The 17,943-nt window shown below is 36.3% G+C and overlaps 1 protein-coding gene across 1 annotated transcript in view; it reads right to left on the bottom strand.

The window, feature by feature from the left end:
- LOC131095515 (guanine nucleotide-binding protein G(q) subunit alpha-like) overlaps nucleotides 1-17,943 on the bottom strand; it is a 109,060-nt gene that overhangs the window by 58,967 nt on the left and 32,150 nt on the right. Inside the window, exon 2 of the mRNA XM_058043373.1 lies at nucleotides 10,129-10,313. Within this exon, the coding sequence (XP_057899356.1) occupies nucleotides 10,129-10,313 (185 nt within the window). The remainder of the gene's footprint in view (nucleotides 1-10,128; nucleotides 10,314-17,943) is intronic.

The following is a 17,943-nucleotide window of genomic DNA, read 5'->3' as shown; positions in this document are numbered from 1 at the left end:
GCTAGAACATCCTCCATGCTGACCTAACTTTCAGCAGCAGCTAGTGGGTCTGGCAATTCGGTGCTTTCTCTACTTTATCAAATCACATCTCTATACACGAATACTGAACACTCTAGGGGAGCAGAGGTTAGTGCGCAGATCCTCAGGTTGGCCATAAGGAACAAGTATCCAAAACCACGGCAGTCCATTTTCTGAACCAGCTCTCAAGACTGCAGAGCATGTACTTCTGTATGTGTGTGCAGTTGCCCAAGGCACTGAGCCACAAACATGATTCCAGCATTCAGTTCTGCAGTGATACAGGTTGTGAAGCAACACCAAACTAGCAGCGACTAATACTTTGGTAAAATTATGTCATAAAGGGAGGAAAGAGTTTTCTTTCATTCAGAGGTCAGAAAGGGGAAGAAAAAATGTAAGAAAAACCTTACTCAAACTAGTTTGCTTGAAGTTTCCTATCTTTGAATTAACCAACATTAATGTTAATTTAAATGCTGTGGGATACCATCCAAGATCCATATTTAGACTCTTAGCTATGCTGCTTGTGGTAAGACTGACATTTTCAGGGCCATATAAGCCACTGAAAGTGACATGGACCGAAGAAAGGATCTCTACAGCTTACTGCAGGTCACCAGGTGTGTGAGAGAACTTCAAAGAGACTGACAGTTCATGGTGATTGAAGGCAGCACACGCTAAGCATTCTTACTGCTGCTCTCCATTTATGAATCTGTGCTGCAAACTGGATGTGGGTTTGTCCTGGGACTGCTCAGAGCAAGACTGCTACTGCAAGCAGGGCGAAGGGCACAGAATCTGGTACTGGACAGAACCACAGTTAATACTGGAAAGGAGGGAGGAAAAGCTCTGCCTTTGAAGAATCTCCCCACAATAGCTCTGAACACTTTTTCCAACACTGGTCTTCATTTTAATGTCTAGCTATTAGTACTTCAGGCATAACCACTAATCTCTATTGAATACAGGTCTCCATATAACAAGATGTTTTAAGACAAAAGACAGTAGAGACTAACACTCAGAATGGCAATATTACCACAGAACAGAAGTAGTATTTTAAGGGATATGAGTCTTTCCCCTATTCTAAAATTGGTTGTGCTGAAGAAAAAAAAAAAGTATGAAGTGCAGAGGAGAATACTTAGCTCACTTATTGATTTTATTTATAAATGGTAACAGTGATGGCACTTGTAACACACTGTTACAGTGGAGATTTATCATTGCTTCTTTCATGAGACTAATCTGTTGATGTAGTGAAGCATAATTAGGAGATGGGCATGAATACATATCTGAATTTTGCATGCAGTAGGGTTCTAGTTAAGAGTATTTTTACTCAGCCTTTCAAAACATCTATGAACTCCAATTTCTACTATAAAATTACTTCCTAGTGAAAGCATGCATTATATTTCTGCTCATTTTAAGGATGGGATAGTTACTGTCTCTTCTTTTCTTGCACTGTACAGAAGGGATGTTATGTATTTCGTGCAATGCTGCTAACTGGAGACCCAAAATTATGGCATTGTTTTTTGTTTGATTCCTCAGCCACTTGGGAATACTTATTTTTAACAAGAACTGTAGTAAATTCCCTGGAATTCTGCAGCTGGTATAAATCTGTATCTGCAAAGCAGGTGCTGGAAAATGCAACTATAACAGGAAGCCTGTGTTTCACTGTCATATCAACCATTTTTCCAACTGTGTTAAATACTGATTCATGTGATTACTTCTATTACTTGTGTGCTGCTAAAGAAAACTAAGACTGTCCTGAAAACTCACTGAATTCTAAGAAGTCCGAAAGCTCAAAAAGAATATGGGAACCAGGCACAAGGCACAGCAGTGTAAGAGTTCTCATTTAGTACTCTCCCTCACACTCTTCTGCCAAACACAATTGCATAAAATCTGAGAATATGCAAAGTGAAAGAAAAAAAAATCCCACAAACCTTAACACAAGAAGATAGAAACAGTTGTCTAAGGAAATACCTTACTTGATAACCTGTTGAGAAATAATTCTATCATGTTCAAAGATTAATGACTTAATGAGACCATCTGAACACTGGAAAAGCATTACTAAACAAACTCTCTTCAGGGACTCTTTCTTTACAAAGCAGCATCTTGACAACTCAGCCTACATATCAACTACACTCCTCCCTTTGCCCATGTCTCTACCAACCCCTCTCCCCAAGGCATATTTATTTAAATTTCCTCTCATTGTAGTAACTTCATATGAGAAATCTAATTTTCATCCCTTTCCAAAGAGGAAAGAACTCGTAAAATCTAATTCTTGTGTTTACACCAGTAATGAAAGACACATTGAAAAATTGCATTAAAATCTAGCAAAGCCAGAATTTGATTGCATTTTATGTTGGCAAGGATTCTGTCTGTTTCAGTACATCCAGACATTTACAACACCTGCTTGGGATGCATTCATAAAAGGTTGTTTTCTACTGCATATTCTAGCCAGTAGATGATAAATCAAAAAAGACCTGCTGGATCACAGAAATCCATCCCAGTGTGCCCTAAGAAAGTAACTCTAGATAGTACTGACTTCAAAGTAGAAAAATTAAAACCATTACTGTTGGAGGTTCCTTATTTGTCAGACAGGCAAAACACTACCCATAGTGCTGATTCATATGGTATTATCACACAGCAGTGCACAGGAAGCTCTACAGGAAGACCACAAAAGCTGACAAGTGTCCCAAAAGGGACAGATAGGCAGAAACATACCAGGAAGAACTTACACACCATACTGGAATCAGGAAACAACAAAGCTAGTGAGCGAGCAAGCTATAGCTCCTACCAATCATTAATCCTCAAAAAACTACTTCTTGAAAAGGTACACTTTTTTTCTGAAAGACATGAGGAAAATTTGAGTAGTTTTCTACAGCAAGGAGCTGCTATTTAAAACATTTTGCAATGCAGTGACAGAGTATACCACTATGGCAACAGCAGCCAATGCAAGTCATTGTTTATCACACAAGAAGGGCATGAGCTACAGGGCTTTACTGTCATGCTCCTCTATGTTTAGGATGGTTTTGTTTATAAAAGCTGCCCCAGAAAAAGAACTTTTTTTTAAAACAGGGCCTTTCACAATGAGTCTAATAATAATAATAATGTCACACAATTTATTTTCCCTATCAGAAGTACTAGAATATCCCACAGTTGAAATTAAAAACTTCCACAACTCAGCTTGGAAAAATGCTGACTGGTGTTAAGACATTTTTCATAGGACAGGATTTTCAAGAAGTAAGTGAACTATACATAACACAGTATCATTATAAAAATTCTGAAAAGAGCTTCAAAAATAACAAGTCTGCAAAAAGACCTATCACCTCAAAACCATAGAAGCATCCTTAGAACCTTCCTGACCATACTTTAAATACCAACTGCATGGTCTGTGTTCTCCTTCAGGAAAGCTTCGGTTATCTCAGTGTGCAAGCTCCTCTGCAGCCTCTGAGGAGATGTGTCCATACAAGCATTACTCAATCTTTTCATACACAGTCTCAAACACCTTCCCTTATGAGCAAGCTTGAATCAGATATACGCAACTCCAACTTTCTTCAATAAAAATCAATTTTATACTGCAAATGTAACTGCAGATACATGTCCTAGACATATTTTCATGTGTTTTACTGATGTCTCAGTTCAACACCAACAGCTCCTTCATGGCTCATTATCACAGTGCCACTTAACTTGTTTTTCTGCAAGAGTTTTTAAAAGCTCCTTGCAAAGTGGCAAGTGGTTGGAAAAAATTCCATCTTTTTCAAAACAAAGACTAAGTTTTAAGGTTATTTTCTCCCCCAAATTCCTACTACGCAGCTAAATTAAAATATCTATAAATTATTTTTGAAAAATGCCACTACATTTCATTTTCTCCTGTGCCTTTCTTATTTGTAGACTATTGCTACAGAAGAACTTACAGTATCTGATATGTTTTTGCACTGTTTTGAATGGCTTCATTTTCAATTGTTCATCATAACCCTTTCACCTTTTCAAAGATCAAGGTAGTATTTAAGTGTGACAAAGAAAATAAAAGAAAGAAAAAGAGGAAAAAATAACTAAAGCAAATCTATTAAGCTTTAGGGTTATATTTCAGCTTTAAAGATATCCTTTTTCAATTAAGACTTTGAATAAAAGCAGCTTTAAAATATGCAAAGGGTCAAAGGAATATTAAAAACATATATTAGAAGTGTTTCAAAAATATTCTGTGCCAAAATCAGTTTTACTCAATTCCATGGGTTTATGACTGACCTATGAGTACACTGTATCTACAAATTGGCTTAGAAGATTAACAACTAAACAGTAATCCAAATTTTAACACTGGCTAGAGGGTAATATTAAGAAAAATGGAAAGTCATCATCAGAAACAACTTTAACTACTACTTTAATTGTCTCAGCTTTTCCATAGTATCATTTGTCTCAGAAACTCATACGTATCTCAAGACTAATGAGGAGAGACATTACAGTTAGAGAAATGTTAGAAAGCAGCTCTTCGTAATTCTCATCCCTACAACTCAACATTTAGCTTTTCCTGTAATATTTGAAACTGTTCACAGAAGTGACTTGCTCATAATCTACATCAATCACAATCTACAGTCAAGAGCTCTACACTTTCTTGACAAAGATGAAGCACACAACCATAGCCTTGTGATTGTCTGTTTGTTATGTAACTGTTAGACAAAAATTAAAACGTAACATGACTAATGTCATGCTTTGATTTTCCTCTGCCAACCTACTCTTCCAGAAGCAAAACCCTGGATTCTTGCCTCCTTACTCACCTTTATGCAATCACCCAAAGTGCATACAAAATCTAAGAGTGGAGCTACATGGGCCCATAGCCTAAAAACAGGTAGGCACGTGATTGGATTGATGAAGTGTAAATATGTAATAACCTCTTCATGTGCAGACTTTAATCCTAATTTAACCAGGGAGAAAAAAAACCAAAATAATCTTTCAGAAAAAGTAGAGGTCAATGTGAATACTTTTACTAGGCAATACATCCAACAACACAAAACAAATTAAACTTCAGAAACAAAAAAAAGGGGGTTGGGGGGAGGAAGGAGGGAAGGGTGGGTTGTGTTTTGATTTTTTTGTGGATTTTTTTAACTACTCTTCTGTCAAGCCAAGGCTGAATTTTATTATAAGATAAAACCTGCTTGCACTGTAATTTTTACCATATAGGAAGAGCACACTGAACAAGGGACTGACAAAATCTGGAGAAATAGATTGTCCATTTAATCTGAAGAACTATTAATTGATTGCAATAAACCTTATTTCAAGCATCTTGTGTATTACTAGGAATTACAATGAAGAAACAAGTAACTTTTAGTCATTGTACATAATAAAACCAGAACACAACAGGATCTGAATTCCCCCCAAAAAAGGTTATTGTGAGAAAGAAATATTCTTATAAATTTTCAGAGGAAAATATGACAAAAATACTTCCATCTGAAATTAATTTAGAGATAAGTATTAAACAAGCTTAGTCTATCTCGTGTAGAAGACTGAGGAGGTGCCAGAAAGAGTGGCAAAGAATGAGAAAACCAAATGACTGACAGGAGACTGATAAAAAGATGAGAAAGGCAGCTGAGGAGAGGCTGCTATCTATTTAAGATCACTGAAATCCTCACCAAGCTTCCTTACTAAGCACTCAGGAAGAAACTGCTTGTGGCTTTATTGGAAGCCCTAGAGTTCATGGATCAATATCCCCATGGGAGGAAACACAGCTATCAGGGAAATGGGCTTTCCCTCATATTACGGCTTCCAGTGAAAAAAAAGTAAGCTGTCTTCAGTTCCTTTGTCTGAATACATGTAGTTCAATGACCACGATATTTTAAATCTTCTATACGCTCTTGCACATTATCTGACTGCAGCTATCCAATTCTTGCTAAAGTAATGCCTATGGAGCCTCCTGGTCTTAGAAGCATTTAACTCTTGTGCAAGACTTGCTATTTATTGGGTAATTTTACTTTTTGGTTTTGAGTGCTTGGAGAAACACCTCAGAGAACCTAAATACTAACCAAGCACTAAACATTGTTAAATATTAAACAAGAACCATACAAGTTTCTCCATCTGCTTGAAGAGCCATTTGATTATTCTAAAGCATTAAGCATTTTATGTCACTATCCCAAGAACATAATTCTTACTTTTTTGTTAAATAAAACCCCTCTCTAAACTGAAAGACTTTCCTCCCAGTTTGCACACTACTGCTCCAGATTCAGTCCTTCACACCCTGTTTCAGGTGAGGTGTCTGCAGTAAGTCCTTTCCTCCAAACTATGTTTGTTCAACATCAAATTTCACCATGGGATTTCACCACTTAACATTCCCAAATGTTTACCCAAGACAAAAATTTATGCAATCTCATTGCATTCCTGCTCCTATTGTCCCACTTCTGCCTGCAATTTTATTAGCTTTCTCCAGTGGATCTGTCTGACATGGAAAAAACCAAGCTAACAAAACAATTATGAACTTGAAGATAATGCTAATAAGATTTTGAACTTTGAAAGCATTTCCGATATCTGCTCATTTTGACTGCAAAACATTTCCCAAGGGAAACAGGCACAAATACAAACAAAAATTAATCAGAAAACACTCTTAAAAACTTAACAGCAAATGTCTACCACAAAACTTGCTTTTATGTTTCCAGCTTCTTGAAAAACTTTCCTGCAGCCTGTTCTTGAAGACTACAGTGACTCACATTAGTTTTAATGTTATGAATATTTAAGAAGTCTCTCAGGAAATTATGGGAATGGGATTCAAGTAAGGTTTCCTGCCTGTTAATCACCATGGAATGACGCCTTCCTGATACTGTCTGCTGAAACAGAGTAACAACTTTTCTGTTGAAAGTTACATTAAAATGGAAAAGCATAGGACAACGATAGTATTTGGTGATTAGTATAGTAGTAGATGCATTTGTCTTAAAATACAAACTGCAAAAAGCATAAGCCTGTATTTTTTTAATATACATTTGAACAGCTGTGGTTGCACCAGTTTGTTTGTACAAACAAAACTTTGCAAAAGACAGGCAATTTTCAGAATTGCTTCTGAACATTTCTCTAAAAACTAACACTTTCCCTTATTTCATAAAATACTTCTTACCCTAAAACTCAAAAGCCATACAACAACTTCTAGTTGAAAAAGAATTAATGGAAGCACAGTAAAATTTACTTAAAGGGAAACTAAAAAAGTCTATAAGCAACTATTTCCCATGACAGACAAATTACTAAAAGCGGAGATCACACTCACCCATTATCTTAAACCTCAGAAGAGCTCACATTCAGAAGTTTAAACACATAAAAATGAATGCCTTTCATGATGTAATGCTATAACATCAGTACCAAGATATTAGTTTCTAAACACAATTATATTTCTCAATAGGCTTTATTCTGATAATAAATCTTTCAAAACAGTCTAGGTTATTATAATACAGGACAATGCATTTCAGTCTCTGCCTCTTTAGTTACATCTGTGACTATGAAGACAAATATAATCTCACAAGAACTGACCTGTGAAATTTAGAACTTACCTATGTTGATTATACTAAAATAGTCCAATGTAAATGTTGTGATGCTGTACACCACACAAAGAAAACAGCTGCCTACTTAACTGACTGCTAAGGACACTTCATATTCCAGCAGCATTCAGAGATTCAAAATACTTCAAATTTAATAAATCACAGTTAAAGGTATGAAAATTGGTGCAGTAAGAGAAAACCATTTATACTGTAGCCCCAAAGTCTATTGCAGAGCATGAAGAACTTGACCCCAAAAAAGGGTAATTTTTTCTTCAGGCCCAACCACATCAATACCAACTTGACCTGCAATTTTCTAAACTACAGTGTACAACAGCTACTGTGCTAAAAATATTCTGTTACTCAAACTTCGAAATATTCTCTCCAGAGATGGGATTTCCTGATAGGAGATTCAAATTAATAGGAATTTGAATTTCCTGTGTTTTCCCTTCCTGTGTTTTCTAGATTGCTAGACTAATGAGTATGTTTTCAACAGCTTGTAAATAAATGAAGGAGCAGATTTATTTGTTGACTGGTGTTCAGTGCTTTGAAGTGAAGTGACCTTGTATACAAATACGAAGCATAGTAGACCATAATCATGTCTATTTAGGCACAATGCTGTAGCACATTTGGTTTTTCCTACATTCCTGAAGGAATTTGTACAGGAATTGCCTTGAGAGCCTGATAACTGGTGACTTTTATTTTAGTCTGCAAGTAGCCCTATTAGAAACTGATGGGAACCCTTGTGAAGTAGCTGAGCAGAGACCCCTACTTTAAGCAAAGTAATTTTTATGTAGAGAAAGTGAACAGCTCTGGCCATGCGTATACAGCTATGGCAAACCTACCTGACTCACTCAGCCATACAAACACACTAGAAAAAGTCAGCACATCTAAAAAATAATTACAGAACCCATACTCTGTAATATAATACAATGAAAAAAGAATCCTAGTCTATCATTAGGATTTCCAGATATTAAGGCTAAGTGACAGTCAACACCAATTTTGAAGAAAAAATGTGCTTTACAATCAACTAACTTTTTGGGCCAGTATGTTTCATGCTTTGCACACAGCAAAATCATGGAGCCAAAAGACTGAAATGAAAATGAAAACGCAGTTTTAAAACTAATTAGACATTTGATTGTGATTTATAAAGGATGATGGGAAAACAGACAGCACCAGCAGGCAGCTAGACTATGAAATTTAACAGTCAGGAGTCTCACCAAATACAAATTTTTCAATCTTTTTCACGTGCATGAAAAACCCCACCCACCATTAAAGAAGGTTAACAATATTGATTCTGACAGATGGGATCCTCCTGACTTCCTACTGCATCAAGTCACCCTCCTGCAAGACTCTTGTTATTGCAACATTACATCACCAACAAAATGATGATCATTTGTGATGACTTCAGCAAATGCAAATGAAAAAACAACTCATCATTAGCCTGCTAATAAGCTTTATCTTCCCTACTTATAAGTCAGCTGTTGTAAAACACATACAGCAGTTCAGTTCTAAAAATTAAGCTTCATATATTTAGACACAAAAGATTCTATTATTAACCCAAGTTTATCTCATTTTCTCTTTCCCAGTTAATGGATGCTTTTTTTAATTGTAAATGTTGCTGCTCTTTGATATTTTCTATTAATGAAAAAAAATAGAATAAAAGAACTTTTGAGTAATTTATCAAAGAAAATACTACTTTTATTCAGGACTACTAGATAATCATTAAATATACTTTCACAAGATGGAAAGAAAGGTGAGCCATCCACTTTGTCACGGATCTTAAATTCTCCTTTTGACAAAGTTACTGATAATGGATCAACAGTAAAAATACAAAGAAGTTCTCAGGGAACTTATAAAACAGTGCCTGCTTGAGCAGGGAGAGATTGGACCAGATTATGCACAGTGGTCCCTTCCAATTTGACCCATTCTGTGACTTCGTGATCTTGGGAGATATAGACATGTAATTCTGTGGCTTACCATATATTTTAAGTAAATAGCAAGTATTTCATCCCTAGTCACAGACTGAGACAAACTATTGTAGTAACCATACTATTAAAATCTGACTATTAAAAAAATGTTAAAACTGTTAGAAAATGTTAAAAGGTAGTTAGAGATGAACCTTAGAAACACTTTCAATGTATTTTGTCCTTTTCAACTGCAGTAACAGCATCAATCTAAGAAGACTCTGACTGTTTTAAGGTCTTGCGCAGAAAATTTTAATTTAACAATCTATTCACACACAAATAGATATCTTCACCTATTTGTCTAATAATTTGAATTTTTTCCACTTGTAATGTAATACCCATCCTTAAGCAGTACATCACAAGAATGGTTTAACTGTGCTCTCATAGCAAAGGACAAGAGTTAGTGAAGTCAAATGGCAGCCTGTCATTAAACCTCTGTTCTGTGACAATGCCCCCCAGGCATCTTAAGAGAGATCTCTTGTTTAAAAGCATATTTGTGTTGTAAAAGTAGACAAAAAGGCAGGACAGGAAATGCCCTTTTCTTCGGAGCTTTCAGTATCACTTCTCTGATGTGTCATTTTTCTGAGACCTTCAGTACATTTCCGAAAATAAAAAAGAGGAAAAACTTCAGCTACAGAAATAAACATAAATCTCACCTTGTTATTTTCACACTTGTATGGGATTTTGAGGGTATCCATGGCCTTGATCATGGCCTGCATTGCTGTAAATATATTCTGGTACACCAGTTTTGTAAAGCCCCTTTTGTCTTCATCAGAGTAACCTGATCCATGAATGATTCTCATCTGCTTGATAAATGTGCTTTTGCCACTCTCTCCTGTGCCTGCAAGACAAATAAGAAGGATATGCTTTACCTAGTGAACACAAACACGACTTTTCTTGCACAATGCTACCAGCTTGCTTACTGCAGAGCTTAACAGTGTCAAGTGGTGCTTGGAAGGTAGCTACAAGGACCAGCTCAAGGTCGAACAGCAACATCAGTAGCTACTGAAGAACTAAATTAAAATTTGCACTTTGATTTAACAACTAAACTAATGAGCAAAATGGCACTCCAAAATATACATATTATATATGACTTGGTATTTGAAAATATTTTGCTTTTAAAGATGTAATTGTACAAAACTCTAACTTCATGAGACATTTCATCACAAAAGTTCTGAAAGGAAGAAAAACAATCTTCCTAGGCTAACTCTCAGGACATTACAGTAATCTGGTATTACAAGCAACAGATATATGTGTTTTGGTTTTTTGGTTTTTCTTTTCAGGGTTGTCGGTTTGTTTGGGTTTTCAGTTTCATTGTATTTGTTTGTTTGGTTTTTAATTTGTTTGTTTGAGGGGATATGGTTGGGTTGCAGCTTTTTTTTGGTTTTAAGCTAGTATTGGAAAAATCAGAGCCCAACAAACCTCAATCTCAGAACCATATGAAATCACTGTTAATTAAAATTTGATTCATATTTATCAATACGCAGTCATTCCTTCCACTAAATCTTTTTCATGTCTTTTTATACTTTGTACTAAAAGTAATTTATTGATAAAATATGACTATTTGTTAACTTAAAGTTAAGATCTCTGCTGGAAACTTCACAAAGATTACAACACACATTTTTCCTTTTCTCCAATTCAACAAGCTCCTCTATGACTACGAGAGCTTATCTATATTATCCTTGTGTTTGCTTAAGAGGAGGAGTTGAACCTGCACAGCTACATAAGCCCTGTGTTCACTCAGCTGCTCAGCTCTGCAGAAAACAAAATGCATTGCTCAGTGCTGTGGTTTTCAGACTTTCAGCCTCGTCTTTATTTTAATCATTTCTGTAAAGATTTCATGCCTTGTGCCCTAATACTCATGTCCAGAACAAGGTAGCTTTATAGGCCTCTTAGATAATGTTTTTGGTGTCTTCTCAAAAAAGTGTTTCACAGCAGTGGAGTTTATAGGAGTAACCCTTAACTATTTCTGAGATAGCACACACTGCAAAATCTGTGCCTCCAAAATCTTCTGCCCTTACCACAAGCATAATTTTGAAACCATCACTCCAATTTCCTGCACACATATAACAAACTTCTAATGCAGGTTTTCTTTACGCACACGTTCCCAGAAAATCAAACATGATGTTACCTACTGCAGAATCAGAATGGTTTGAGTTACAAAGGACCTTAGAGATCACCTAATCCCAAGACCCCCTTGCCATAAGCAGGGACATCTTCCATTAGACCAGTTTACTCAGACCCTCTCTAACTTAGCCTTGAATACTGCCAGGGATAGGGCATCAACAGGTTCTCTGAGCAACCTGTGCCAGTGCCCTACCACCTTCACATGTAAAGAATTTCTTCCAGTATCTCATGTAAATCTACTCTCTTTAAGTTTAAAGCCATTTCTCCTCCTCCAATCACTACATGCCCTCATAAAAGTCCCTCTCCAGCTTTCTTGTAGGCTCCATTTAGGTAACAAAAGGCTGCTAGATCATCTCCCTAGACATCAAGACACTGACTGGTATCAACTTTTACAGCCTCAACCATTCATTACAGAACAAGCTAAAAAATACATCATGGCAATACAGTCTAAAAATTTTACCATTTGCCATAATAAACAAAAACAACACTGCGTAACAGCATGAACAGGACCCTTGAGTGAGCCTGTTTCACAGGGTGAAAAGAAAACCAAAATTACATAAGAAAAAAATCTACATATTCTTCTGAGAGGATATGAATGCCTTATGGGCTCTGTTAGCCACTGCTTCTGCTACCATCATTCTACTTATACCTCCAGTGGATACAAGATAAGAGCAAAAGTGAAACAGCAGTGGATCAGCAGAATGGACCAATGGGGGATAAAACTATACTGAGACCAATTTTCTGCTGGCTACCACAGCACCTTTACATTGGTCAAGACAGTTCCCTGAAGCCAGATATACAGTATCTTCTCATCTGTCAGAAGACTGCTGAGGCCACACAATGTACCTAAAACTCAATCATAATCAGAATACCACCGCCACACACCCTCATCTTTTAAAAAACATTACTTTCAACCTTTCCCTCCCCATCCCCTCTCCAGTCCTAACATAACTCCTTGTCTAGTACTTAGGTGAGAATTGAATATTGTGACAGAGTAAAAGCCCACATTCTTGACTCAAGCACACAGCTTGGTTCGTCATCTGACTTCTAAACTTCTTCTCAGATAAAATCAACCTAATGAATGAAAAAAGATTAGCTGTCATCTAAAAATAATAAAGAAATGTCTGTAATAGTGGTGAACTCTTCAATCATGGCATAGAGGATTATCAAAATTTCTAAGAGCTTAGCACCTTAAAAACTGAAAGTTTCTGAAAACCTCTTTGGTTTTTTTTCTTGAAATGTTAGTAACTACAACAATTACTGTATCATCAAGAATTTTACAAGCAGAGATCTGAAAGTACTTCTAGCAATATTACATCCACAAGCAGAATCAGGAAAGAAGCCAGATTGCTTAAATGCAGAGTAGATCCTTATGCATGCACTTGCACCCAGATACATACATATCACGTACAATTTATTTCTCCTGGCACACTTCCTGCAAAAATCAAGATACAGAATGTTGAAATACAACATTCTTTGCTCTGCAAAACTTATGGAAAACCTTTTAACATAGGTGACAATGCAGCTACTGGCAGAGAGGTTTCAGAACTTGTGGTGACTGACAAAAAAGATACAGGAGACTAATTTAAAAGAAAAACAACTGTAGAAGCCTAGAACAACAAGCCTTTCCTTTGTATGGTTGTCCTGTATTTGTTTTTGCATTTCTCTGCATTGCAACTTTAAAAAAATCTTAGGTATAGTATCTTCAGATCAAATACAAGGCTGTTTTTTAACTAAAACAACAAACATACCATTCTCTAAGCAAAATTCACACTGACATCTCTTAAACAGAAAGACTGCTAAACTACACCTGACAGCGTTTTTCCCCCCAAGTTTGACCTATGAAAGGGCAAAAAAACCCTGCTATTTTACAGTTTGAAAATTTATACTAAATTAGAGAGAAGAGGACATTCTTAACATGTAAGGAAGGAGAATGCCATTGAAATCCACTACCCTGTTAGTCACTGTACACACACACTTATTAGGAACTGTCAAAACAACAGTGTGTACAGTTGCAGAAAACTGGCTTTCATCTTGGAGCTTAGATGCAGAAAGAAAGCCTACAAGTACCTGGAAAGTGAAGATTCATGGGTAAGGGTGAAATCAACATCCTACACAGATGAGCAGAACCATACTATAACCACAGTTTCATCAAACATGTACTCAGACAAAGCAGTCGGTTGTACATTGCCTCATAGATTTTTGAAAATGGGAGCAATAAACCTCATCAGATACTAAGTAGCAGAGTAATTCCTAGGATGAGTAAGAGCTAAAACAGTACTAGACAGGCAATGCATGAAAAGAAAAATACTTGATTTCACTTAAAGTTGTACTTCGCTTGGAAGAAAGTTTAATGTCCTCCATGCTACCACTAATTCAGTGTTAGAGAAAACAAAAAACATGGTTTGGTCTGTTGCTGCTCTAGCAGTGGAATGCTTGGATCACATTTCCACTGAAACCAAGTATGGGTAAATGAAAACATGAAACTGTGCAGAATTCAGGTCTTGGACCAGCTTGGCTTTGTAGGTGACAAATCAGTTAAAATGTAGTATGGAATGCATGAAGATCCTCCAGGGAACTGAGGCAGAGCAGCCAGTCTGTCCGACCACTCGGAAGAGCGGCTTTCAGGCTCAAGCTGGAGGCTGCTGCTGGGAGGGATATTCAGTTGGTAAGACTGTAGCAAAACTCCCTGAAGTAGAAGTGAAATTCGCCGCCTCACCCTGCAACATGTATCTGTCCAAGCTCTGGAGCGGAACTAGAGTATCACTTCTCCATCAAAAGAAGGCAGCAAGGCTAGGGAAACGAGGGGTCCCCCATACAAACATGCGCCCAGGCAGCCTGCGCTCTCATCCTGACATCGCATGAAGAGATCCTTGGCCATCACCTCTGTCAACAGTTGCCACAACTGAGTTGACCTGCTTCAAGTTGGTACAGCTATTGATCAGGCAGTCCTTTTTAAGTGAAGACTGCTAGCACTCTATGAACTTTTTTCTCTAGTGCTTAAAAAGTATTACCTCAATGACATTGTATCACTGTATCATACCTCTTGAAAGATACACAAGTACCAACCTACATCAACAACCAATTTATACTACTACAAGTTAATAGCTGAAACTGACCATTTTCACCTTGGTCATAGAAAGACCAAAAAATTTCAGTGACAACTCATCCAGAGACATAAACAGAATTCTTGTAAGGAATTACCAGTGCTGATAACGGATACAGTAGGCATATTAATATTTTTCACAAAATGAAAAGTAGAACCATTATATCTTCCTTGTATGATTATCCAACTTATTAACTGACATTAAGAGATTAAACCTCACAAGAGTTGCTTGATGTTCGGAAACATTTCAATGGCATTTCATTTAGAGTTACAGAAAAGCCTATGAAACAGGAAAACATCTCAAATTTCAGTCAAAAAAAAGCCAGAAAGAGAACTAAGGTTTCCTGAAGTCTGTTCCTATATCAATAGCACAATGTTTTGCAGTTATATTAAAAATTGAACAGAATAACTACAAAAAGCAAAAAAAAGTGAGAACCCCAGTGATGGCATTTTGAGACTTAACAGCACACAGGTTGAAGTTAAGAACCACTTAGAAAAAATGGGAGAGGGGTACATATTATTCTATTGCCAAGTGTTTGCTCCACTGACAGAATATCTTTAATTTAAAATCACTACACAATCTTCTTACTTGTTTTGCTTAAAAGGCACATTTGCATATTCCACTTGCTTTTTAAAAAAAGAGTAAGCATATGATCATTTCACTATTCACTGAATTATCTCCTCTGTATCATTTTCATAATTAATAAACATTTAATTAAGATTACTGTCAATATCCTACACAATATTATTTCATGAATTACTAATGGAACAACAAAAAAGAGCAAGATGAGAAAATATTTATTCCAAAAAAGGATGGATAGAATTTTATGAAGTACCCCATGAAGTACATAATTACCTCAAATAAGGAATATGAAACATCTAAATTCATGTAGAGCAATTCGTTTCAAGAATAATCTTGAATGTCTTAAATATTTATGAAAAACTAAGCAAAAGTTTTCCATTAAAATATTACTAAGTTGTTCCATCATTTTCTTACCTACGTGATTGAAATTGTATTGACCATCTTCCTTAAAAAAGGGGAAAGAATACCTGCCATTATGTGAACAGCTAGTTTGAGTGCTTTCTACAGAAGAAAAATCCTCTTACAAATTTGATCTAGTTGTTTTTGAGACTATAATAAAGTTAGTTATTCTAGTGCAGCCACAAACTTAGAGAAACAAAATACCCATCCTCATTGTACAAGTGATGCACTCAAAATAGTTCAAGTGACTACTACAATAAAGCCTAAGACAGATACTGAATTACTGAAGGAAATGGAAGATAGAATTGAAACATAAAATTCAGCTGATGTTCTGTAGCTTAACTAACGTTAATTCAAGCTTTTGCGAACCAGAACCTCCAACTCTTTTACAGGAAATGCAGTTAATCAAATACAGCTTTGTGCCAGATAATCAAAATTACACAGCAAAACTACACTACTATTATGCAGCTGAAAGTCAGCATTCTCTTCTCCACACCTTCAATTCAGAAAAACCCCAAACCTACCCATCCAACCAAAGAAACCCAAACCAGCAAGACCCCCCCCCCCACCAAAATCAAAACAACCAGACAAATCAACAACAAAAAATACCACCAACACAATTGTCACCATTTTAGAGGTATCTTATTATGGTTCAGATGTAATTCAGAAGCAAGTATGCAAGAGAAGAGATAAACTAGGTGCCTTCACAGACGTCAAGTAATTCCTCAAGAATTTGCACAACTTTGTAAATGGGTTCAAAGCAGGACAGGATCCCACCTCGTGTGATCTTCTCCTCCCTTCTCTTGAAAGGATCCTCTGATAAACCACAGATTCCCTAAAGAGAATCAACTCTTTCCAGTCAGTGCTTATTTTCCATTTTATACAGTTTGGAGCAGCTTCGATAAATTCCGCCTAAAGAACTCATCTGTGCAGAAAAGGCATCACAAATCAAATTTCAACCTCAAAAATATTTTCTTGATGCTACTCACAACTCAACTGAACAGCAAACTGTTTAAAGTCAGTCTGTTGGCTGCTGCTCTTCGATGGAAATGTTACAAACAAAACCAGAAGCAAACATCAGCATTCATAAAAGCAGGTATCATACAAACTCTTACCTTCCTAGCACAGAGGAAAGGCAAAATCGGTGTCTGCGAACATGTGTGATTAATTTCAAATGAATGTTTACATGAGGGTGTTGGAAAGCAGACTCCAGTAGATTCCAAGGCACAAGCAAATCAAGATTGATCATTTATTATCTTCTTTGAGATCAGTACAGTACGCAACTCTTCATAAATCAACATGTATGTTTTCTGTAAGCTATTTATTAAAATGGTAATAATACGCTGAGCACCATCTGATTTTCTGTGAAAACTAGTTTAACTACTAATTTGATAGAGACAGGGTTTAGGGTTTAAATCTTTTATGTTTCCTTCATATTACACCTACAGTTCACCACCTCTACACCTAAGCTGGACTAAAAATGATGGAGGCTGAGAGAGGCCATACTACATGTCCTGCAGGTCTCCAGGAGTATTCTCCAGGAATTTCAGTACGAGATTAAAATTTTCCTGCATTCCAAGAAAAGTCTTGAGTTAGCTCTAAACTTTTATTAAGGAAGATACATAGAATTTATTTAATTAATAATTAAATCTTTCAAATTTCTTTCACATTCTGTTAGTCGGAGGGATTATGAACAGGTAAACACAACTCTGATTCCTACCAACTCTGAGAGACTCTGTTTCAGGGACAGTATAAATCTATGATTAATCAAAAGCAAGGATAAATACTGGTAACATTCTAAATTGCAATGGTTTTCCCTTAGTTTTATTATGGAAGGTAAATATCTTAACTACTTCAAACCCTATGTCTTCAGAAAAAGTGGTCTTCATGTCTAAGATAATGCAACAGAGTTTGGCCATCTATGTTTCCCCCCATGCCAAGGGCTACCATTCTTCCACCATACAGAAAACTGCAAAAGGTGAATATTTCTCTATTGGTATGTTCTATCTGGAAACATAATTATCATGTACAAGAACATATCAACAAAACAACAGCTGTATTTATCAAACACACAAAACCTTATAGTTTGCATGTTCTGCTTTCGTAAGGTATAGCTAGAAATTCTGTGACCTGTTCTCTAATCTGTGCTTTAAAGAAGTACTATAGTACTCAGAGTATATTAGATGCGCATTTGCATCCATCTGAAATACCAATATAAAACAGTATATTATGTAATTTGTTTAACACTACGTTATG

Source organism: Melospiza georgiana, chromosome Z (genome assembly GCF_028018845.1).
Source record: "Melospiza georgiana isolate bMelGeo1 chromosome Z, bMelGeo1.pri, whole genome shotgun sequence".
Lineage (NCBI taxonomy): Eukaryota > Metazoa > Chordata > Aves > Passeriformes > Passerellidae > Melospiza > Melospiza georgiana.
This window is presented reverse-complemented; position numbering and strand designations above follow the sequence as displayed.